The sequence below is a fragment of the Nerophis lumbriciformis genome, linkage group LG11 (assembly GCF_033978685.3).
Source record: "Nerophis lumbriciformis linkage group LG11, RoL_Nlum_v2.1, whole genome shotgun sequence".
Classification (NCBI taxonomy): domain Eukaryota; kingdom Metazoa; phylum Chordata; class Actinopteri; order Syngnathiformes; family Syngnathidae; genus Nerophis; species Nerophis lumbriciformis.
This window is the reverse complement of record NC_084558.2, coordinates 49659762-49685827: the sequence shown is the minus strand read 5'-3', so window position 1 is coordinate 49685827 and position 26066 is coordinate 49659762. Positions and strand designations below refer to the sequence as shown.

Genomic DNA, 26066 nt, shown 5'->3' with positions numbered 1-26066 from the left:
TGTTAATTAGAAAGTTGTATGACTCGGAGGTGTACAGCTGCAAAATTGGCTAGAAAATTTAACATGCTAATGTTAGCATACTAACATACCAAGATTAGCACGCTAACATGTATCATTTGTCAAGTACTAAGTGTACTTGACTGAGGTGTATGGCTGTAAAATTGGCTAAAAAAGTTAGCATGCTAACGTTAGCATTTTAAATGTCAGCACATTAACATGCTAGCATTTTTAATGTTAGCATGCTAACAGTTAGCATGAATCAATTACCAGGTTATACAACTCCGAAGTGTATGGTTTGCAAAAAAATGCAAATATTTAGTGTAAAAAGTTGAAAAGCTAGCATGTTAGAATACTAACAATAACATGCTAACAATTACCATGTGTAAAATACCAAATTATATTACCCGGGGGTGTTCAGCTGTAAAGTTCGCAAAAAAATGCAGTATGCTAATGATAGCGCGCTAGCATGTTGACTTTAACAGACTAACTTGCTAGCAGTTAGCATGTTCACAGATAGCATGTGTCAAGTACCAAGTTATATGACTGAGGTTTCCAGATGAAAAATTGGTTCAAAAAGTTGGCATGCTAATGCTAGCTTGTTAGCATGCTAACGTTACCTCGCTAACATGTGTCAAGTACCAAATTATACGACTCTGAAGTGTTCGGCAGTAAAATTTGCGAAAAGAAAGTTAACGTGCTAATGATAGCGTGCTAGCATGCTAACTTTAGCATACTAATTTGCTAACAGTTAGCATGTGTCGAGTACCAAGTTATATGACTGAGGTTACAAGATGAAAAATCGGTTTAAAACGTTAACAAGATAACAGCTAACATGTGTCAAGTACCAAATTATATATAAGTGAGGTGTTCGGCTGTGAAATTCGCCAAAAAAAAGTTAGCATGCTAACTATAGTGTGCTAGCATGCTAACTCTAGCATACTAACTTTTCTAGCATGCTAGCAGTTAGCATGCTGACAGTCAACATGTGTCAAGTACCAAGATATATGACTGAGCTTTTCAGATGAAAACTTGGTTGAAAAAGTTAGCATGCTAATGCTAACTTGTTAGCATGAAAACATTAACACGCTAACATTGTGTCAAGTACCAAATTACATGACTCTGAGGTGTTCGACTGTAAAATTTTCTATAAAAGTTAGCATGCTAACTATAGTGTGCTAGCATGCTAACTTTAGCATACTAACTTTTCTAGCATGCTATAGCAGTTAGCATGCTGACAGTCAACAAGTGTCTCGGACCAAGGTATATGACTGAGCTTTTCAGATGAAAACTTGGTTGAAAAAGTTAGCATGCTAATGTTAGCTAGTTAGCATTAGAGCATTAACACACTAACAGCTAACATTGTGTCAAGCACCAAATTATATGACTCTGAGGTGTTCAGCTGTAAAATTCGCCCACATTTTTTTAGCATGCTAACTATTGTGTGCTAGCGTGCTAACTTTAGCATATTAACTTTTCTAGCAAGCTTGCAGTTAGCATGCTAACAGCTAACATTGTGTCAAGCACCAAATTATATGTCTCTGAGGTGTTCGACTGTAAAATTTGCCCCCCAAAAAAGTTAGCATGCTAACTATAGTGTGCTAGCATGCCAACTTTAGCATTCTAACTTTTCTAGCATGCTTGCAGTTAGCATGCTAACAGCTAACATTGTGTCAAGCACCAAATTATATGACTCTGAGGTGTTCGACTGTAAAATTTGCCAAAAAAAGTTAGCATGCTAACTTTAGCATATTAACTTTTCTAGCATGCTTGCAGTTAGCATGCTAACAGCTAACATTGTGTCATCTACCAATTTGTATGACTGAGGTGTTCGACTGTAAAATTTGCCAAAAAAAAGTTAGCATGCTAACTATAGTGTGCTAGCATGCTAACTTTAGCATATTACCTTTTCTAGCATGCTAGCAATTAGCATGCTAACAGCTAGCATTGTGTCAAGCACCAAATTATATGACTCTGAGGTGTTCAGCTGTAAAATTCGCCCACATTTTTTTTAGCATGCTAACTATAGTGTGCTAGCATGCTAGCTTTAGCATATTAACTTTTATAGCATGCTTGCAGTTAGCATGCTAACAGCTAACATTGTGTCATCTACCAATTTGTATGACTCTGAGGTGTTCGACTGTAAAATTCGCCAAAAAAAAGTTAGCATGCTAATTATAGTGTGCTAGCATGCTAACTTTAGCATATTACCTTTTCTAGCATGCTATCAGTTAGCATGCTAACAGCTAACATTGTGTCAAGCACCAAATTATATGACTCTGAGGTGTTTGACTGTAAAATTCGCCCAAAAAAATGTGTATGCTAACTATAGTGTGCTAGCATGCTAACTTTAGCATACTAACTTTTCTAGCATGCTTGCAGTTAGCATGCTAACAGCTAACATTGTGTCAAGCACCAAATTATATGACTCTGAGGTGTTCGACTGTAAAATTCGCCAAAAAAAATTAGTATGCTAACTATAGTGTGCTAGCACGCTAACTTTAGCATACTAACTTTTCTAGCATGCTTACTGTTAGCATGCTAACAGCTAACATTGTGTCAAGCACCAAATTATATGACTCTGAGGTGTTTGACTGTAAAATTCGCCCCAAAAAATGTGTATGCTAACTATAGTGTGCTAGCATGCTAACTTTAGCATACTAACTTTTCTAGCATGCTTGCAGTTAGCATGCTAACAGCTAACATTGTGTCAAGCACCAAATTATATGACTCTGAGGTGTTCGACTGTAAAATTCGCCAAAAAAAATTAGTATGCTAACTATAGTGTGCTAGCACGCTAACTTTAGCATACTAACTTTTCTAGCATGCTTACAGTTAGCATGCTAACAGCTAACATTGTGTCAAGCACCAAATTATATGACTTTGAGGTGTTTGACTGTAAAATACGCCCCAAAAAATTAGTATGCTAACTATAGTGTGCTAGCATGCTAACTTTAGCATACTAACTTTTCTAGCATGCTTGCAGTTAGCATGCTAACAGCTAACATTGTGTCCAGCACCAAATTATATGACTCTGAGGTGTTTGACTGTAAAATACGCCCCAAAAAATGTGTATGCTAACTATAGTGTGCTAGCATGCTAACTTTAGCATACTAACTTTTCTGGCATGCTTGCAGTTAGCATGCTAACAGGTAACATTGTGTCAAGCACCAAATTATATGACTCTGAGGTGTTCGACTGTAAAATTCGCCAAAAAAAATTAGTATGCTAACTATAGTGTGCTAGCACGCTAACATTAGCATACTAACTTTTCTAGCATGCTTACAGTTAGCATGCTAACAGCTAACATTGTGTCAAGCACCAAATTATATGACTCTGAGGTGTTCGACTGTAAAATTCGCCAAAAAAAATTAGTATGCTAACTATAGTGTGCTAGCATGCTAACTTTAGCATACTTACTTTTCTAGCATGCTTACAGTTAGCATGCTAACAGCTAACATTGTGTCAAGTACCAAATTATTTGACTTTAAGGTGTTCGGCTGTGAAATTCGTAAAGAAAAAGTTAGCATGCTAACTATAGTGTGCTAGCATGCTAACTTTTCTAGCATGCTTTCAGTTAGCATGCTAACAGCTAACATTGTGTCAAGCACCAAATTATATGACTCTGAGGTGTTCGACTATAAAATTCGCCAAAAAAAAAGTTAGCATGCCAACTATAGTGTGCTAGCATGCTAACTTTAGCATATTACCCTTTCTAGCATGCTATACGTTAGCATGCTAACAGCTAACATTGTGTCAAGCACCAAATTATATGACTCTGAGGTGTTCAGCTGTAAAATTCGCCCAATTTTTTTTTTGCATGCCAACTATAGTGTGCTAGCATGCTAAATTTAGCATATTAACTTTTCTAGCATGCTTGCAGTTAGCATGCTAACAGCTAACATTGTATCAAGCACCAAATTATATGACTGAGGATTTCGACTGTACAATTCGCCAAAAAAAAAAAGTTAGCATGCTAACTATAGTGTGCTAGCATGCAAACTTTAGTATATTACCCTTTGTAGCATGCTAGAAGTTAGCATGCTAACAGCTTACATTGTGTCAAGTACCAAATTATATGACTTTAAGGTGTTCGGCTGTGAAATCCGTAAAAAAAAAGTTAGCATGCTATTTATAGTGTGCTAGCATGCTAACTTTAGCATACTAATTTTTCTAGCATGCTTACAGTTAGTATGCTAACAGCTAACATTGTGTCAAGTACCAAATTATATGACTTTAAGGTGTTCGGCTGTGAAATCCGTAAAAAAAAAGTTAGCATGCTATTTATAGTGTGCTAGCATGCTAACTTTAGCATATTACCCTTTCTAGCATGCTAAATGTTAGCATGCTAACAGCTAATATTGTCTCAAGTACCAAATTATATGACTTTGAGGTGTTTGACTGTAAAATTCGCCAAAAAAAATTAGTATGCTAACTATAGTGTGCTAGCATGCTATCTTTAGCATACTAACTCTTTTAGAATGCTAGAAGTTAGCATGCTAACAGCTAACATTGTGTCAAGCACCAAATTATATGACTCTGAGGTGTTCAGCTGTAAAATTCGCCCAAATTTTTTTTAGCATGCTAACTATAGTGTGCTAGCATGCTAGCTTTAGCATATTAACTTTTATAGCATGCTTTCAGTTAGCATGCTAACAGCTAACATTGTGTCAAGCACCAAATTATATGACTCTGAGGTGTTCGACTATAAAATTCGCCAAAGAAAAAGTTAGCATGCCAACTATAGTGTGCTAGCATGCTAACTTTAGCATATTACCCTTTCTAGCATGCTAGAAGTTAGCAAGCTAACAGCTAACATTGTGTCAAGTACCAAATTATATGACTCTGAGGTGTTTGACTGTAAAATTCGCCCAAAAAATTAGTATGCTAACTATAGTGTGCTAGTATGCTAACTTTAGCATACTAATTTTTCTAGCATGCTTACAGTTAGTATGCTAACAGCTAACATTGTGTCAAGTACCAAATTATATGACTTTAAGGTGTTCGGCTGTGAAATCCGTAAAAAAAAGTTAGCATGCTATTTATAGTGTGCTAGCATGCTAACTTTAGCATATTACCCTTTCTAGCATGCTAGAAGTTAGCATGCTAACAGCTAACATTGTCTCAAGTACCAAATTATATGACTTTGAGGTGTTTGACTGTAAAATTCGCCAAAAAAAATTAGTATGCTAACTATAGTGTGCTAGCATGCTATCTTTAGCATACTAACTCTTTTAGAATGCTAGAAGTTAGCATGCTAACAGCTAACATTGTGTCAAGCACCAAATTATATGACTCTGAGGTGTTCAGCTGTAAAATGCGCCCAAATTTTTTTTAGCATGCTAACTATAGTGTGCTAGCATGCTAACTTTAGCATATTACCTTTTCTAGCATGCTAGCAGTTAGCATGCTAACAGCTAACATTGTGTCAAGCACCAAATTATATGACTTTAAGGTGTTCGGCTGTGAAATTCGTAAAAAAAAAAAGGTAGCATGCTAACTATAGTGGGCTAGCATGCTAACTTTAGCATATTACCCTTTCTAGCATGCTGGAAATTAGCATGATAACAGCTAACATTGTGTCAAGCACCAAATTATATGACTCTGAGGTGTTCAGCTGTAAAATTCGCCCAAATGTTTTTTAGCATGCTAACTATAGTGTGCTAGCATGCTATCTTTAGCATACTAACTCTTCTAGAATGCTAGAAGTTAGCATGCTAACAGCTAACATTGTGTCAAGCACCAAATTATATGTCTCTGAGGTGTTCGACTGTAAAATTCGCCAAAAAAAATTAGTATGCTAACTATAGTGTGCTAGCACGCTAACTTTAGCATACTAACTTTTCTAGCATGCTTACAGTTAGCATGCTAACAGCTAACATTGTGTCAAGCAGCAAATTATATGACTTTGAGGTGTTTGACTGTAAAATACGCCCCAAAAAATTAGTATGCTAACTATAGTGTGCTAGCATGCTAACTTTAGCATACAAAATTTTCTAGCATGCTAGCAGTTAGCATGCTGACAGTCAACAAGTGTCTAGTATTAAGGTATAAAAAGGCTCCAGCAGTGCGAGAGTTAATTCAAGTTGTGTGCTCAGACACCTGGCAACCGTGTGGGCGTGGCCAGGGTTATTGTGGGCGTGGCCAAAGTCCTGTCACTTCTGTCTGGGAGCCAGTTAGTTATTTATAACTGCAGCCGGACTTTTCTCACCGGTCTCTGTCGTGCTTTTTTTTTGGGGGGGGGGCCGCAGTCGAAGCATGTCTGGGATACTAAAGCTGCTGGACGTGCGCTGGAGCAGGCCCGTCGTGGCACATCTGCAGCCCGTCGTGGCACGTCTGCAGCCCGTCGTGGCACGTCTGCAGCCCATCGTGGCACGTCTGCAGCCCGTCAGGACTTTCCGCTGCACCACTGCAAGACAAGATGAGCAAAGGTGAGCTTTTCCATGCTGGACTTTGAGTGGCTTCCTGTTTGCTCATGCAGACCACCACAACGCACCTCACTGGGCATCGTACCAAAAGCGATAATAAGCGCACAATAATTTTTCATAACACTCGAATTGAAATAAATGAATGGGTGACTTAAATAAATAAATTAAATAACTAATAATTAAAAAATAACTAAAAATGAAACATGATTAATTAAAAATGAAAATAAGAATTGCGATAACTCAAAATAAAAAAAATTTAATTGAAAATGACTCAATTAAAAGTGGAAAACGACTCAAAATTAAAAAGAAAAAAACAATTGGAATAACTCAAAAATAAAAGCTAGAATGCTAACAGTTAATATGTGTCAGTAGCAAGTTGTATGGCTCTGAGGTGCACAACTGCAAAATAGGCTAAAAAAAAAGTTAGCGTGCTAAATTCAGCTAGCATGTGTTATTTAGAAAATTTTACGACTCTGAGGTGCACGGCTGTCAAATAGGCTAAAAAAGTTAGCATGCTAAATTCTGTTAGCATGTGTTAATTAGAAAGTTGTATGACTCTGAGGTAAACGGCTGCAAAATTGGCAAAAAAAAGAAGTTAGCATGCTAAATTCAGCGAGCATGTGTTAGTTAGAAAGTTGTATGACTGAGGGGCACGGCTGCAAAATTGGCTAAAAAAAGTTAGCATGCTAAATCCAGCTAGCATGCGTTATTTAGAAAATTTTACGACTCTGAGGTGCACGGCTGCAAAATCGGCTAAAAAAGTTAGCATGCTAAATTCAGTTAGCATGTGTTAATTAGAAAGTTGTATGACTCTGAGGTAAACGGCTACAAAATTGGCAAAAAAAAAAGTTAGCATGCTAAATTCAGCGAGCATGTGTTAGTTAGAAAGTTGTATGACTCTGAGGGGCACGGCTGCAAAATAGGCTAAAAAAGTTAGCATGCTAAATCCAGCTAGCATGCGTTATTTAGAAAATTTTACGACTCTGAGGTGCACGGCTGCAAAATCGGCTAAAAAAGTTAGCATGCTAAATCCAGTTAGCATGTGTTAATTAGAAAGTTGTATGACTCTGAGGTTAACGGCTGCAAAATTGGCAAAAAAAAAGTTAGCATGCTAAATTCAGCGAGCATGTGTTAGTTAGAAAGTTGTATGACTCTGAGGGGCACGGCTGCAAAATTGGCTAAAAAAAGTTAGCATTCTAAATTCAGTTAGCATGTGTTAATTAGAAAGTTGTATGACTCTGAGGTAAACGGCTGCAAAATTGGCAAAAAAAAGGTAGCATGCTAAATTCAGCTAGCATGTGTTAGTTAGAAAGTTGTATGACTCTGAGGTGCACAGCTGCAAAATTGGCTAAAAAAGTTAGCATTCTAAATTCAGTTAGCATGTGTTAATTAGAAAGTTGTATGACTCTGAGGTAAACGGCTGCAAAATTGGCACAAAAAAAAGTTAGCATGCTAAATTCAGCTAGCATGTGTTAGTTAGAAAGTTGTATGACTCTGAGGGGCACGGCTGCAAAATTGGCTAAAAAGAGTTAGCATGCTAAATTCAGCTAGCATGTGTTAGTTAGAAAGTTGTATGACTCTGAGGTGCACAGCTGCAAAATTGGCTAAAAAAGTTAGCATTCTAAATTCAGTTAGCATGTGTTAATTAGAAAGTTGTATGACTCTGAGGTAAACGGCTGCAAAATTGGCACAAAAAAAAGTTAGCATGCTAAATTCAGCTAGCATGTGTTAGTTAGAAAGTTGTATGACTCTGAGGGGCACGGCTGCAAAATTGGCTAAAAAAAGTTAGCATGCTAAATTCAGCTAGCATGTGTTAGTTAGAAAGTTGTATGACTCTGAGGTGCACAGCTGCAAAATTGGCTAAAAAAGTTAGCATGCTAAATTCAGCTAGCATGTGTTAATTGGAAAGACAGAAAAACCTCAAAATAAAAACATTTGAAAATGACTCAAGTAAGATAACTAAAAATGGCAAAAAATGGCTCAAAATAAAAGACAACAATTGAAAATGACTCAATAGAAATAACTAAACGTTGAAAATTACTAAAAAAATAAATGCCTTAATTAAAATAACTTAAAACGGAATTTGATCAAAATTAATTAGCATAACTAAAAAAAACAGCCATGAAAGTGAGTTATTTGAAATAACCCAAAATGGAAAAAAAGACTCAAAACAAAGAGAAAGATTGGTGTAACTAAAAATAAAGGAATTAAAAATTACTTAGTTGGAACAAATACAAGTTGAAATTGACTTAAAATGGGTTGAATGTTTGAAATAAATCACAATAAAACAAAACAAAAAACGGAATATAATTAAATTGAGATAACTGAAAATCAAACAATTAAAATGACTTAGTCAAAAAAACTAATTACTCAAATTAAATTGAATGATTAAAACAACAAAATAATAAATATTGAAAATGACTTAATTGAAAAAACTACTTGAAAGTATACAAAATTACCAAGACTATAAATAAGTGAAAAAAAACCTTAAAATAGTTCAAAGGACTCAAAATAAAGAAATGCATGTAACACAATATAAAACAACAACAAAGACCTACAAATAACATGAATAAAGATAAATAAATTAAATATATAAAATGACTTGAAATTATATCAAAAATAAAACTTAATAGTTCAAAGGACTTAAAATATAGGAATGCATGTAACACAATATAAAACAACAACAAAGACCTACAAATAACACAACTAAAGATAAATAAATTAAATAAATAAAATGACTTGAAATTATAACAAAAATAAAACTTAAAATAGTTCAAAGGACTCAAAATATAGAAATGCATGTAACACAATATAAAACAACAACAAATACCTACAAATAACACAACTAAAGATAAATAAATTAAATAAATAAAATGACTTGAAATTATAACAAAAATAAAACTTAAAATAGTTCAAAGGACTCAAAATATAGAAATGCATGTAACACAATATAAAACAACAACAAAGACCTACAAATAAAATGACTTAAGATAAATAAATGAAATAAATAAAATGACTTGAAATTCAAACAACAAAAATAAAACTTAAAATAGTTCAAAGGACTCAAAATAAAGAAATGCATATTTAAAACGACAACAAAGACCTACAAATAAAATGCCTAAAGATAAATAAATGAAATAAATAAAATGACTTAAAATTCAAACAACAAAAATAAAACTTTAAAATAGTTCAAAGGACTCAAGATAAATAAATGCATGTAACACAACAACAAAGACCTAAAAATAAAATGACTAAAGATAAATAAATGAAATAAATAAAATGACTTGAAATTCAAACAACAAAAATAAAACTTAAAATAGTTCAGAGGACTCAAAATAAAGAAATGCATGTAAACACAATATAAAACAGCAACAAAGACCTACAAATAAAATAACTAAAGAGAAATAAATAAAATAAATAAAATGACTTGAAATTCAAACAACAAAATTACAACTTAAAATAGTTCAAAGGACTCAAAATATAGAAATGCATGTAACACAATATAAAACAACAACAAAGACCTACGAATAAAATGACTAAAGATAAATAAATGAAATGAATAAAATGACTTGAAATTCAAACAACAAAAATAATCAATTAAAAATAATGAAATTTGAATTGATTCAAATAACAAAACCAAAATGACACAAAATAAAGAAAAACATTCTAAACAATGGAAAGAAAAATATGTAAAAACGAATAAAAACAACAAAGAAATTTAAAATAATTATAAAGATGCTAACAGGATCTGAAAAGAAAAGGACTACCTTAGTCCACATCAAACATACGGAACAAAACCATGTGTCGCGACCCCACATGACAGTTTGGACTTTGCTCTTGTTTTGTCACTATTTCCTGTTTGGCTTTGGTTCTTCATTGTTAATTAGTTCCATTTAGTTCCAACTTGTTCCAGCCTCCGTATATTAAGTGTTCCGAGTTCCTTTTTTTCTACCTAAATAAAAAGGACCTCCTGCTTGCACTTCGCCTACCTTCCCTGCATCCTGGCTTCCGACGAATGTCTATTTTGGGTGGACAATCTGCAGGTATGATTAGTGATTGCGTTTGCTGTTGTCATCGCCAGCGAGGCGTCCACCGTGCTGGGCAAGCGCTGGAAGGACACGGCGGAGACGGTGGTGATCGGCGGCGGCTGCGTGGGCGCCAGCCTGGCGTACCACCTGGCCAAGGCCGGCATGAAGGACGTGGTGCTGCTGGAGAAGTCCGAGCTGACCGCCGGGTCCACCTGGCACGCGGTGGGTTTGGGTCTGGCCTGGACTGCGAGGCTATTATTAGACGGATCCTAGCAGGGGGGTCTTCAGTTACTGAAACCGTATCTGTGCCCCAGGCCGGCCTGACCACGTACTACCACCCGGGCATCAACCTGAAGAAAGTCCACTACGACAGCATCAAACTCTACGAGCGCTTGGAGGCCGAGACTGGACAGGTGAGGTCCTGTAGGGGGGTGTGTGTGCAAAACCTGAAGGACAAGTGTGGCGCACGCAGGCGGTGGGCTTCCACCAGCCGGGCAGCGTCCGCATCGCCTCCACGTCGGCCCGGGTGGACGAGATGAGATACCAGATGACCCGCACACACTGGCATGTGACCTCCCAGTCCATGATCGGACCTGAGGAAGTCCACCAACTCTTCCCTCTGCTCAACATGGACAAGGTGACCACGGACTAACATCTACATGTAGTATCACAGTACGTGTAGTATCACAGTACCTGTAGTATCACAGTACGTGTAGTATCACAGTACGTGTAGTATCACAGTACGTGTAGTATCACAGTACATGTAGTATCACAGTACATGTATTATCAAAGTACGTGTAGTATCACAGTACGTGTAGTATCACAGTACGTGTAGTATCACAGTACATGTATTATCAAAGTACGTGTAGTATCACAGTACGTGTAGTATCACAGTACGTGTAGTATCACAGTGCGTGTAGTATCACAGTACGTGTAGTATCATAGTACGTGTAGTATCACAGTACATGTAGTATCACAGTACATGTAGTATCACAGTACATGTAGTATCACAGTACATGTAGTATCACAGTACGTGTAGTATCACAGTACCTGTAGTATCACAGTACGTGTAGTATCACAGTGCGTGTAGTATCACAGTACATGTAGTATCACAGTACGTGTAGTATCACAGTACGTGTAGTATCACAGTACGTGCAGTATCACAGTACATGTAGTATCACAGTACGTGTAGTATCACAGTACATGTAGTATCACAGTACATGTAGTATCACAGTACGTGTAGTATCACAGTACATGTAGTATCACAGTACGTGTAGTATCACAGTACATGTAGTATCACAGTACATGTAGTATCACAGTACGTGTAGTATCACAGTACATGTAGTATCACAGTACGTGTAGTATCACAGTACGTGTAGTATCACAGTACGTGTAGTATCACAGTACGTATAGTATCACAGTACATGTAGTATCACAGTACGTGTAGTATCACAGTACGTGTAGTATCACAATACATGTAGTATCACAGTACGTGTAGTATCACAGTACGTGTAGTATCACAGTACGTGTAGTATCACAGTGCGTGTAGTATCACAGTACATGTAGTATCACAGTACGTGTAGTATCACAGTACGTGTAGTATCACAGTACGTATAGTATCACAGTACATGTAGTATCACAGTACATGTAGTATCACAGTACGTGTAGTATCACAGTACATGTAGTATCACAGTACATGTAGTATCACAGTACGTGTAGTATCACAGTACGTGTAGTATCACAGTACATGTAGTATCACAGTACATGTAGTATCACAGTACGTGTAGTATCACAGTACGTGTAGTATCACAGTACATGTAGTATCACAGTGCGTGTAGTATCACAGTACGTGTAGTATCACAGTACGTGTAGTATCACAGTACATGTAGTATCACAGTACATGTAGTATCACAGTACGTGTAGTATCACAGTACGTGTAGTATCACAGTACCTGTAGTATCACAGTGCGTGTAGTATCACAGTACGTGTAGTATCACAGTACGTGTAGTATCACAGTGCGTGTAGTATCACAGTACGTGTAGTATCACAGTACGTGTACAATCACAGTACATGTAGTATCACAGTACGTGTACAATCACAGTACATGTAGTATCACAGTACGTGTTGGATGGAGTAGTAATAGTTAACAATCCAGTAGTAATACATAACAATCTACTGGTAATACACAACAATCTACTAGTAATACGTAACAATCTACTAGTAATACACAACAATCTACTAGTAATACGTAACAATCTACTAGTAATACGTAACAATCTACTAGTAATACACAACAATCTAGTAGTAATACATAACATTCTACTAGTAATACATAATCTCCTAGTAGTACATAACAATCTATTAGTATTACATTACAATCTACTAGTAATACATAAACATCAACGAGTAATACATACCATTCTACTAGTATTACATAACAATCTACTAGTAATACATAACAATCTACTAATAATACATAACAATGTACTAGTATTACATAACATTCTACTAGTAAAATATAACAATCTACTAGTACTACATAACAATGTACTAGTAATACATAACAATCTACTAGTAATACATAACAATCTTCTAGTATTACATAATCTACTAGTAATATATAATCTACTAGTAATACATAACATTCTACTAGTATTACATAATCTACTAGTAGTACATAATCTACTAGTAATACATAATAATCTACTAGTAATACATAACAATATACTAGTAATACATATCAATCTGCTAGTATTACATAATCTATTAGTAATACATAACAATCTACTAGTATTACATAATCTACTAGTGATACATAACAATCTACTAGTAATATATAATCTACTAGTAATACATAAAAATCTAGTAGTATTACATAATCCACTAGTAATACATAACAATCTACAAGTAATACATAATCTACTAGTAATACATAACATTCTACTAGTATTACATAATCTACTAGTAATACATAACAATCTACTAGTAATACATAATCTAATAATACATAACAATGTACTAGTAATACATAATCTACTAGTAATACATAACAATCTACTAGTATTACATAATCTACTAGTAATACATAACAATCTACTAGTATTACATAATCTACTAGTAATACATACCAATCTACCAGTAATACATAATCTACTAGTAATACATAACAATCTACTAGTATTACAGAATCTACTAGTAATACATACCAATCTACTAGTAATACATAATCTACTAGTAATACATAATAATCTACTATTAATATATAATCTACTAGTAATACATAACAATCTACTAGTATTACATAATCTACTAGTAATACATACCAATCTACTAGTAATACATAATCTACTGGTAATACATAACAATCTACTAGTTACTAGTAGATTGGTATCTTTTTAAAATTGGCCCAATGCAAACAACCTTCCCTAATCATGAGTTCAGAATAAGGAATCTACTCGTAATACATAATCTACTAGTAATACATAACATTCTACTAGTATTACATAATCTACTAGTAATACATAACAATCTACTAGTAATACATAATCTAATAATACATAACAATGTACTAGTAATACATAATCTACTAGTAATACATAACAATCTACTAGTATTACATAATCTACTAGTAATACATAACAATCTACTAGTATTACATAATCTACTAGTAATACATACAAATCTACCAGTAATACATAATCTACTAGTAATACATAACAATCTACTAGTATTACAGAATCTACTGGTAATACATACCAATCTACTAGTAATACATAATCTACTAGTAATACATAATAATCTACTATTAATATATAATCTACTAGTAATACATAACAATCTACTAGTATTACATAATCTATTAGTAATACATACCAATCTACTAGTAATACATAATCTACTGGTAATACATACCAATCTACTAGTTACTAGTAGATTGGTATCTTTTTAAAATTGGCCCAATGCAAACAACCTTCCCTAGTCATGAGTTCAGAATAAGGAATCTACTCGTAATACATAATCTACTAGTAATACATAACAAATTACTAGTAATACATACTACTAGTAAGTAATATGCTAGGCTTCGAGGTAAAACCAGTGTAGGCTCTTACAGTGTCGGGGGAGTGAGGTCTACCAACACATAGAAGATCATTGACCAGCTCTGGTCCATTGTCTGGTCTATGGTCTGGTCTATGGTCTGGTCCATGATCTGGTCTATGGTCTGCTCTATGGTCTGGTCCATGGTCTTGTCTACGGTCTGGTCTATGGTCTGTAACTAATCGGACGGTGAACGTTGTGGTCTTCCAGGTCTTGGCGGGCCTGTACACTGCGGGAGACGGCCACATCGACCCTTACTCCCTGACCATGGCCCTGGCTGCGGGGGCTCGCATGTACGGCGCCCAGATCTACAACCCAGCGCCCGTCACGGGCCTCCAGCCCACCGCCGACGGCAAGTGGGACGTCCAGACGCCGCACGGAACCATCCGGGCCGATCGCATCGTCAACGCCACAGGTTTGACTTTGCTTTCCTGCCACTTGTAGTTCTGACACGCTTCCAGTCACTTATCTAAGTCTTTGACCTTTGCTACCACAGACCACTCAGCCCACAATTCACTCAAACTTCCAGTCACTTATCTAAGTCTTTGACCTTTGCTACCACAGACCACTCAGCCCACAATTCACTCAAACTTCCAGTCACTTATCTAAGTCTTTGACCTTTGCTACCACAGACCACTCAGCCCACAATTCACTCAAACCGCCTCAAACCGCTTTTTGTTAGCTCTGGAGTTGTTTTCAGAAACAAATGTTTGCTTGAAATGGACCGCAGCTTTGCTGGTTTTGCACTTTTTCTCAGCTTTTTTTTTGTTTTTTACCCTACTTTGTTTGCAGGCTCCAAAGAAGCCACAAAAGTAGAATCTTTGCACTTTTTGTTTTTTTGCTCCGATGCTAAATTCCTGCATTTATTAGCGTTCTGAATCTAGCTGGGGTGGAAAAACAAGGGGACTTTATACACTTTTTTGTGTTTCATTCTATCTAATAAACCAAGGGTATCCAAACTAAGGCATGCGGGCCACCTGCGTTCCACCCACTTTTTAAAATTGGCCCAATGCAAACAACCTTCCCTAGTCATGAGTTTAGAATAAGGAATCTTGCCTGCAGGGGAGATCACATTTATTTTGCAAGTCCAACATTATTTATGTGGACGATAGTTTTTCATGGTCAATAATCTTTTACAATTCACAGCATTTATGTGTATATGATCCAATGCAAACAACCTTCCCTAGTCATGAGTTTAGAATAAAGAATATTGCCTGCAGGGGAGATCACATTTATTTTGCAAGTACATTATTATTTATGTGGACAATAGTTTTTCACGGTCAATAATCTTATACAGTGCTCAGAATGCGCAGCATGTATTTATATGTCCCAATGCAAACAACCTTCCCTAGACATGAGTCTAGAATAAGGAATCTTGCTTGCAGGGGAGATCACATTTATTTTGCAAGTCCAACATTATTTATGTGGACAATAGTTTTTCATGGTCAATAATCTTATACAATGCTCAGAATGCGCAGCATTTATTTGTATGACCCAATGCAAACAACTTTCCCTAGTCATGAGTTTAGAATAAGGAACCTTGCCTGCAGGGGAGATCGCGTTTATTTTGCGAGTCCAGCATTATTTATGTTGTATTTGGGGTGGACGATAGTTTTTCATGGTCAATAATCTTTTACAATTCTCAGCATTTATGTATATGACCCAATGCAAACAACCTTCCCTAGTCATGAGTTTAGAATAAAGAATCTTGCCTGCAGGGGAGATCACATTTATTTTGCAAGTCCAACATTATTTATGTGGATGATAGTTTTTCATGGTCAATAATCTTTTACAATGCTCTGAATGCCCAGCATTTATTTATATGACCCAATGCAAACAACCTTCCCTAGTCATGAGTTTAGAATACAGAATCTCACCTGCAGGCGAGAGTTTATTTTGCGAGTCCAACATTATTTATGTTGTATTTGTGGTGGATGATAGTTTTTCATGGTCAATAATCTTTTACAATGCTCAGCATTTATTTATATGACCCAATGCAAACAACCTTCCCTAGTCATTAGTTTAGAATAAAGAATCTTGCCTGCAGGGGAGATCACATTTATTTTGCAAGTCCAACATTATTTATGTGGACGATAGTTTTTCATGGTCAATCATCTTTTACAATGTGCAGCATTTATGTATATGACCCAATGCAAACCACCTTCCCTAGTCATGAGTTTAGAATAAGGAACCTTGCCTGCAGGGGAGATCACATTTATTTTGCAAGTCCAACATTATTTATGTGGACAATAGTTTTTCATGGTCAATAATCTTTTACAATACTCAGAATTTATGTATATGACCCAATGCAAACAACCTTCCCTAGTCATGAGTTTAGAATAAAGAATCTTGCCTGCAGGGGAGATCACATTTATTTTGCAAGTCCAACATTATTTATGTGGACGATAGTTTTTCATGGTCAATCATCTTTTACAATGTGCAGCATTTATGTATATGACCCAATGCAAACCACCTTCCCTAGTCATGAGTTTAGAATAAGGAACCTTGCCTGCAGGGGAGATCACATTTATTTTGCAAGTCCAACATTATTTATGTGGACAATAGTTTTTCATGGTCAATAATCTTTTACAATACTCAGAATTTATGTATATGACCCAATGCAAACAACCTTCCCTAGTCATGAGTTTAGAATAAAGAATCTTGCCTGCAGGGGAGATCACATTTATTTTGCAAGTCCAACATTATTTATGTGGACGATAGTTTTTCATGGTCAATCATCTTTTACAATGTGCAGCATTTATGTATATGACCCAATGCAAACCACCTTCCCTAGTCATGAGTTTAGAATAAGGAACCTTGCCTGCAGGGGAGATCACATTTATTTTGCAAGTCCAACATTATTTATGTGGACAATAGTTTTTCATGGTCAATAATCTTATACAATGCTCAGAATGTGCAGCATTTATTTATATGACCCAATACAAACAACCTTCCCTGGTCATGAGTTTAGAATAAGGAACCTTGCCTGCAGGGGAGATCACATTTATTTTGCAAGTCCAACATTATGTATGTTGTATTTGTGGTGGACAATAGTTTTTTATGGTCAATAATTGTTTACAATGCTCAGAATGCACAGCATTTATTTATATGACCCAATGCAAACAACCTTCCCTAGTCATGAGTTTAGAATAAGGAATCTTGCCTGCAGGGGAGATCACATTTATTTTGCAAGTCCAAAATTATTTATGTGGACAATAGTTTTTCATGGTCAAAATAATCTTATACAATGCTCAGAATGTGCAGCATTTATTTATATGACCCAATACAAACAACCTTCCCTGGTCATGAGTTAGAATAAGGAACCTTGCCTGCAGGGGAGATCACATTTATTTTGCTAGTCCAACATTATGTATGTTGTATTTGTGGTGGACAATAGTTTTTTATGGTCAATAATTGTTTACAATGCTCAGAATGTTCAGCATTTATTTATATGACCCAATGCAAACAACCTTCCCTAGTCATGAGTTTAGAATAAAGTATCTTACCTGCAGGCAAGATCGCGTTTATTTTGCGAGTCCAACATTATTTATGTTGTATTTGTGGTGGACAATAACAGTTTTTCATGGTCAATAATCTTTTACAATGCTCAGCATTTATTTATATGACCCAATGCAAACAACCTTCCCTAGTCATGAGTGTAGAATAAAGAATCTTACCTGCAGGCGAGATCGCGTTTATTTTGCGAGTCCAACATTATTTATGTTGTATTTTGGTGGACGATAGTTTTTCATGGTCAATAATCTTTTACAATGCTCAGCATTTATTTATATGACCCAATGCAAACAACCTTCCCTAGACATGAGTCTAGAATAAGGAATCTTGCTTGCAGGGGAGATCACATTTATTTTGCAAGTACAACATTATTTAAGTGGACAATAGTTTTTCATGGTCAATCATCTTTTACAATGTGCAGCATTTATGTATATGACCCAATGCAAACAACCTTCCCTAGTCATGAGTTTAGAATAAAGAATCTTACCTGCAGGCGAGATCGCGTTTATTTTGCAAGTCCAACATTATTTATGTGGACGATAGTTTTTCATGGTCAATCATCTTTTACAATGTGCAGCATTTATGTATATGACCCAATGCAAACAACCTTCCCTAGTCATGAGTTTAGAATAAAGAATCTTGCCTGCAGGGGAAATCACATTTATTTTGCAAGTCCAACATTATTTATGTGGATGATAGTTTTTCATGGTCAATCATCTTTTACAATATGCAGCATTTATGTATATGACCCAATGCAAACAACCTTCCCTAGTCATGAGTTTAGAATTAGGAATCTTGCCTGCAGGGGAGATCGCGTTTATTGTGCAAGTCCAAAATTATTTATGTGGATAACAGTTTTTCATGGTCAATAATCTTTTACAATGCTCAGCATTTATGTATATGACCTAATACAAGCAACCTTCCCTGGTCATAAGTTTAGAATAAGGAATCTTTCCTACGGTGGTGATCGCGTTTATTTTGCAAGTCCAACATTATTCATATTGTATTTGTGGTGGACAATAGTTTTTCACGGTCAATAATCTTTTACAATGCTCAGAATGCGCAGCATTTATTTATATGACCCAATGCAAACAACCTTCCCTAGTAATGGTAACAAATAAAATTTAAAAAATACATTCAACCAACATAAAATGTGTTGATATTATAAATAAATGTCCGATCGCCATACAAAATTCAAAATTACATCCATTACAAAACATGATGGGGGAAAAAATGCTTTCCATCATTTTCAGCAGACTGCATTGCAAAAATTAACAACGCCGCCCATCTTCTTCTCATGCGAGACCCACCCAGGAACGAGGCCCTTCCCTACTGTATAGTATGAGGGGAAAAAGGCTAACATACTAAGCCACAGGTGTCAAACTCAAGGCCCCGGGGGGGCCGGTTCTGGCCCTCCACATCAAAAAATTGGTTTGCATAAAATACCTTTTTTTTTTTTTTTTTTTTTTTTTTTTACTAAATGCTCTTTCAATTTTGACAGAAAAAAAATTGCATATTTTAAACTTTCATATTATTTGATCATGCCAATGATATTATTATATACTGTATTACACAACTATTTTTGTGAGATAACAACAAATAGTTAAATATCTGCTTGACACCTTTTATTTAGGATTTTAAAGCAAGTTATACATAAAAAATAAAAAAAAATCTAATAATTAAATGCATATGCATTTCGATTAATCGTGATTAATCACAGGTTGTTACCCGCATGCAAAATGTAAATTCATTTAAAAAAAAGGGGCCCTCTGAAAGAAGCCATTACTGCGATGTGGCCCTTAATGAAAATGAGTTTGCGGCCAACCGGAATTCCTGACAGGAGGTCAGCTGACCACCTTTTTGCTACTAATTGATGAAGAAGAACCTACGGTCAAGGTTCATGTTCCAATACCTTACATAAGATCAGTTCCAACATGGTAGGAAATATGCAACTTTGTGAAAAATAGAGAAAGATTTGGAATAAAGACTAACTTTTATTAGGCTCCTGATCCAGTGAACCGACGTCCTGTGTGGTCGACTGGTAAACACTTTGGAACTTATCTGTCTGTACCTGGTTTTATTGCACCACACGCCCTACAGTTCTTCCATTTGTACATAGGCTGCACTTTTTTCCATACATCAAATGGTGTAAATGGTAAATAAAAACAGAATACAATGATTTGTTAATCATTTTCAACTTATATTCAATTGAATAGACTGCAAAGACAAGATATTTAACGTTCCGACTGGTAAACTTTGTTATTTTTCCGCAAATATTAGCTCATTTGGAATTTGATGGCTGCAACATGTTTCAAAAAAGCTGGCACAAGTGGCAAAAAAGACTGAGAAAGTTGAGGGAATGCTCATCAAACACTTATTTGGAACATCCCACAGGTGAACTGGCTAATTGGGAACAGGTGGGTGCCATGATTGGGTATAAAAGCAGCTTCCATGAAATGCTCAGTCGTTCACAAACAAAGACGGGGCGAGGGTCACCACTTTGTCAACAAACGCGTCAGTTTAAGAACAACATTTCTCAACCAGCTATTGCAAGGAATTTAGGGATTTCACCATCTACGCTCCGTAATATCATCACAAGGTTCAGAGAACCTGGAGAAATCACTGCACGTAAGCCATGGTATTACGGATCTTCGATCCCTCAGGTGGTACTGCATCGAAAACCGACATGAGTGTGTAAAGGATATCAGCAAATGGGCTCAGGAACACTTCAAAAACCACTTTCAGTAACTACAGTTGGTCGCTACATCTGTAAGTGCAAGTTAAAACTCTACTATGCCAAGCGAAAGCCATTTATCAACAACACCCATAAATGCGCTGGAGCCTATTCGGGTGGAAGGCGGGGTGCACCCTGGACAAGTCGCCACCTCATCGCAGGGCCAACACAGTGTGAAGAAAACATATTTAAAACAAGTTTTACGGTTAGTTTTAAACCTTTTTTTTTTTTTTAAGATGTGTAGCAAAGCCTATATGTTTCCTAAGTTGTGGGTGCAATAGGCTCATATTTATTAGGTATTGATGAGTAATATATCAGATAAATATGTGTTTTAAGGGAGTCAAGTGGCGAAGAAAAAATATTTAAAACAAGTTTTACAGTTAGTTTTAAACCTTTTTTTTTTTAAAGATGTGTAGCGAAGCCTGTATGTTTACTAAATTGTGGGTGCAATAGGCTAATATTTATTTATTTATTTATATTTATTAGGTATTGATGAGTAATATACCAGATAAATATGTCTTTTAAGGGAGTCAAGTGGCGAAGAAAAAATATTTAAAACAAGTTTTACAGTTAGTTTTAAACCTTTTTTTTTAAAGATGTGTAGCGAAGCCTATATGTTTACTAAATTGTGGGTGCAATAGGCTCATATTTATTAGGTATTGATGAGTAATATACCAGATAAATATGTCTTTTAAGGGAGTCAAGTGGCGAAGAAAAAATATTTAAAACAAGTTTTACAGTTAATTTTAAACCTTTTTTTTAAAGACGTGTAGCGAAGCCTATATGTTTACTACGTTGTGGGTGCAATAGGCTCATATTTATTAGGTATTGATGAGTAATATACCAGATAAATATGTCTTTTATGGGAGTCAAGTGGCGAAAAGTGTCCTACACGCCTATCCATCCATTTTCTACTGCTTGTCCCTTTCCGGGTCACGGGAGGGGTGTGTGGGTGGGGTGGGGGGTGGGGGGTGCTGGAGCCTCAGCTGCATTCGGGCGGAAGGCGGGGTGCACCCTAGACAAGTTTCCACCTCATCGCAGGGCCAACACAGTGTGAAGAAAACATATTTAAAACAAGTTTTACAGTTAGTTTTAAACCTTTTTTTTTTTAAAGATGTGTAGCGAAGCCTATATGTTTACTACATTGTGGGTGCAATAGGCTCATATTTATTAGGTATTGATGAGTAATGTACCAGATAAATATGTCTTTTATGGGAGTCAAGTGGCGAAAAGTGTCCTACACGCCTATTCATTTTCTACCGCTTGTCCTTTCGGGGTTGGGGGGGTTGGGGGGGGGGGGGTCGCGGGGGAGCGCTGGAGCCTATCTCAGCTGCATTTGGGCAGAAGGCGGGGTGCAGCTTGGACAAGTCGCCACCTCATGGCAGGGCCAACACAGTGTGAAGAAAACATATTTAAAACAAGTTTTACAGTTAGTTTTAAACCTTTTTTCTTTTTTTTTTAAGATGTGTAGCGAAGCCTATATGTTTACTAAATTGTGGGTGCAATAGGCTCATATTTATTAGGTATTGATGAGCAATGTACCAGATAAATATGTCTTTTAAGGGAGTCAAGTGGCGAAGAAAAAATATTTAAAACAATTTTTACAGTTAGTTTTAAACCTTTTTTTTTTAAGATGTGTAGCGAAGCCTATATGTTTACTACGTTGTGGGTGCAATAGGCTCATATTTATTAGGTATTGATGAGTAATATACCAGATGAATATGTCTTTCAAGGGAGTCAAGTGGCGAAGAAAAAATATTTAAAACAAGTTTTACAGTTAGTTTTAAACCTTTTTTTTTTAAAGATGTGTAGCGAAGCCTGTATGTTTACTAAATTGTGGGTGCAATAGGCTCATATTTATTAGGTATTGATGAGCAATGTACCAGATAAATATGTCTTTTAAGGGAGTCAAGTGGTGAAGAAAAAATATTTAAAACAAGTTTTACAGTTAGTTTTAAACCTTTTTTTTTTTAAGATGTGTAGCGAAGCCTATATGTTTACTACGTTGTGGGTGCAATAGGCTGATATTTATTAGGTATTGATGAGTAATATACCAGATAAATATGTCTTTTATGGGAGTCAAGTGGCGAAGAAAAAATATTTAAAACAAGTTTTACAGTTAGTTTTAAACCTTTTTTTTTAAGATGTGTAGCGAAGCCTATATGTTTACTACGTTGTGGGTGCAATCGGCTCATATTTCTTAGGTATTGATGAGTAATATACCAGATAAATATGTCTTTTAAGGGAGTCAAGTGGTGAAGAAAAAATATTTAAAACAAGTTTTACAGTTAGTTTTAAACCTTTTTTTTAAAAGATGTGTAGCGAAGCCTATATGTTTACTAAATTGTGGGTGCAATAGGCTCATATTTATTAGGTATTGATGAGTAATATACCAGATAAATATGTCTTTTAAGGGAGTCAAGTGGCGAAAAAAAATATTTAAAACAAGTTTTACAGTTAGTTTTAAACCTCTTTTTTTTTAAGATGTGTAGCGAAGCCTATATGTTTACGAAATTGTGGGTGCAATAGGCTCATATTTATTAGGTATTGATGAGTAATATACCAGATAAATATGTCTTTTAAGGGAGTCAAGTGGCGAAGAAAAAATATTTAAAACAAGTTTTACAGTTAGTTTTAAACCTTTTTTTTAAAGATGTGTAGCGAAGCCTATATGTTTACTATGTTGTGGGTGCAATAGGCTCATATTTATTAGGTATTGATGAGTAATATACCAGATAAATATGTCTTTTAAGGGAGTCAAGTGGCGAAGAAAAAATATTTAAAACAAGTTTTACAGTTAGTTTTAAACCTTTTTTTTTAAAGATGTGTAGCGAAGCCTATATGTTTACTACGTTGTGGGTGCAATAGGCTCATATTTATTAGGTATTGATGAGTAATATACCAGATAAATATGTCTTTTATGGGAGTCAAGTGGCGAAAAGTGTCCTACACGCCTATCCATCCATTTTCTACTGCTTGTCCCTTTCCGGGTCACGGGAGGGGTGTGTGGGTGGGGTGGGGGGTGGGGGGTGCTGGAGCCTCAGCTGCATTCGGGCGGAAGGCGGGGTGCACCCTAGACAAGTTTCCACCTCATCGCAGGGCCAACACAGTGTGAAGAAAACATATTTAAAACAAGTTTTACAGTTAGTTTTAAACCTTTTTTTTTTTAAAGATGTGTAGCGAAGCCTATATGTTTACTACGTTGTGGGTGCAATAGGCTCATATTTATTAGGTATTGATGAGTAATGTACCAGATAAATATGTCTTTTATGGGAGTCAAGTGGCGAAAAGTGTCTTACACGCCTATCCATCCATTTTCTACCGCTTGTCCCTTTCGGGGTCGCGGTAGGGGGGTGCTGGAGCCTATCTCAGTGGCATTCGGGCGGAAGGCGGGGTGCACCCGGGACAAGTCGCCACCTCATCGCAGGGCCGACACAGTGTGAAGAAAACATATTTAAAACAAGTTTTACGGTTAGTTTTAAACCTTTTTTTTTTTTTTTTTAAGATGTGTAGCGAAGCCTATATGTTTACTAAATTGTGGGTGCAATAGGCTCATATTTATTAGGCATTGATGAGTAATATACCAGATAAATATGTCTTTTAAGGGAGTCAAGTGGCGAAGAAAAAATATTTAAAACAAGTTTTACAGTTAGTTTTAAACCTTTTTTTTTTTAGATGTGTAGCGAAGCCTATATGTTTACTACGTTGTGGGTGCAATAGGCTCATATTTATTAGGTATTGATGAGTAATATACCAGATAAATATGTCTTTTAAGGGAGTCAAGTGGCGAAGAAAAAATATTTAAAACAAGTTTTACAGTTAGTTTTAAACCTTTTTTTTTTTTTAAAGATGTGTAGCGAAGCCTATATGTTTAATACGTTGTGGGTGCAATAGGCTCATATTTATTAGGTATTGATGAGTAATGTACCAGATAAATATGTCTTTCAAGGGAGTCAAGTGGCGAAGAAAAAATATTTAAAACAAGTTTTACAGTTAGTTTTAAACCTTTTTTTTTTAAGATGTGTAGCGAAGCCTATATGTTTACTAAATTGTGGGTGCAATAGGCTCATATTTATTAGGTATTGATGAGTAATATACCAGATAAATATGTCTTTTAAGGGAGTCAAGTGGCGAAGAAAAAATATTTAAAACAAGTTTTACAGTTAGTTTTAAACCTTTTTTTTTTAGATGTGTAGCGAAGCCTATATGTTTACTACGTTGTGGGTGCAATAGGCTCATATTGATTAGGTATTGATGAGTAATGTACCAGATAAATATGTCTTTCAAGGGAGTCAAGTGGCGAAGAAAAAATATTTAAAACAAGTTTTACAGTTAGTTTTAAACCTTTTTTTTTTTAAGATGTGTAGCGAAGCCTATATGTTTACTAAATTGTGGGTGCAATAGGCTCATATTTATTAGGTATTGATGAGTAATATACCAGATAAATATGTCTTTTAAGGGAGTCAAGTGGCGAAGAAAAAATATTTAAAACAAGTTTTACAGTTAGTTTTAAACCTTTTTTTTTAAAGATGTGTAGCGAAGCCTATATGTTTACTAAATTGTGGGTGCAATAGGCTCATATTTATTAGGCATTGATGAGTAATATACCAGATAAATATGTCTTTTAAGGGAGTCAAGTGGCGAAAAAAAATAATTTAAAACAAGTTTTACAGTTAGTTTTAAACCTTTTTTTTTTTTTAAGATGTGTAGCGAAGCCTATATGTTTACTATGTTGTGGGTGCAATAGGCTCATATGTATTAGGTATTGATGAGTAATATACCAGATAAATATGTCTTTTAAGGGAGTCAAGTGGCGAAGAAAAAATATTTAAAACAAGTTTTACAGTTAGTTTTAAACCTTTTTTTTTTTAGATGTGTAGTGAAGCCTATATGTTTACTAAATTGTGGGTGCAATAGGCTCATATTTATTAGGTATTGATGAGTAATGTACCAGATAAATATGTCTTTTATGGGAGTCAAGTGGCGAAGTGTCCTACACGCCTATAATAATAATAATAATAATAGATTTTATTTGTAAAAAAGCACGTTACATTGAGTAAACAACCTCAAAGTGCTACAGTGTATTAAAAATAAAATAAAATAAAAAGATAATAAAAAATGAATAAAAATATAAACTAGAACAGCCAAATAGCTAAAACTAATATGCATATATCTAAAAAAAAAAAAAAGGCTTTTTTAAAAAGAAGGGTTTTTAAGCATTTTTTAAAAACATCCACAGTCTGTGGTGCCCTCAGGTGGTCAGGGAGAGTG

General features: G+C 35.5%; 2 protein-coding genes across 3 annotated transcripts in view; one reads left to right on the top strand and one right to left on the bottom strand.

The window, feature by feature from the left end:
• Positions 1 to 6384, bottom strand: part of bhmt (betaine-homocysteine methyltransferase) — a 20265-nt gene extending 13881 nt beyond the window's left edge. For both annotated transcript variants that reach the window (XM_061966426.2, XM_072914164.1), the window contains exon 1: positions 6209 to 6384. The gene's annotated coding sequence lies outside the window, so the exon portion shown is untranslated. The remainder of the gene's footprint in view (positions 1 to 6208) is intronic.
• Positions 6202 to 26066, top strand: part of dmgdh (dimethylglycine dehydrogenase) — a 53085-nt gene continuing 33220 nt past the window's right edge. The window contains exons 1-5 of the mRNA XM_061966286.1: positions 6202 to 6428; positions 10507 to 10675; positions 10768 to 10866; positions 10926 to 11090; positions 14759 to 14963. Coding sequence (XP_061822270.1) covers positions 6256 to 6428; positions 10507 to 10675; positions 10768 to 10866; positions 10926 to 11090; positions 14759 to 14963 — 811 coding nt within the window. The 5' untranslated portion in view covers positions 6202 to 6255. The remainder of the gene's footprint in view (positions 6429 to 10506; positions 10676 to 10767; positions 10867 to 10925; positions 11091 to 14758; positions 14964 to 26066) is intronic.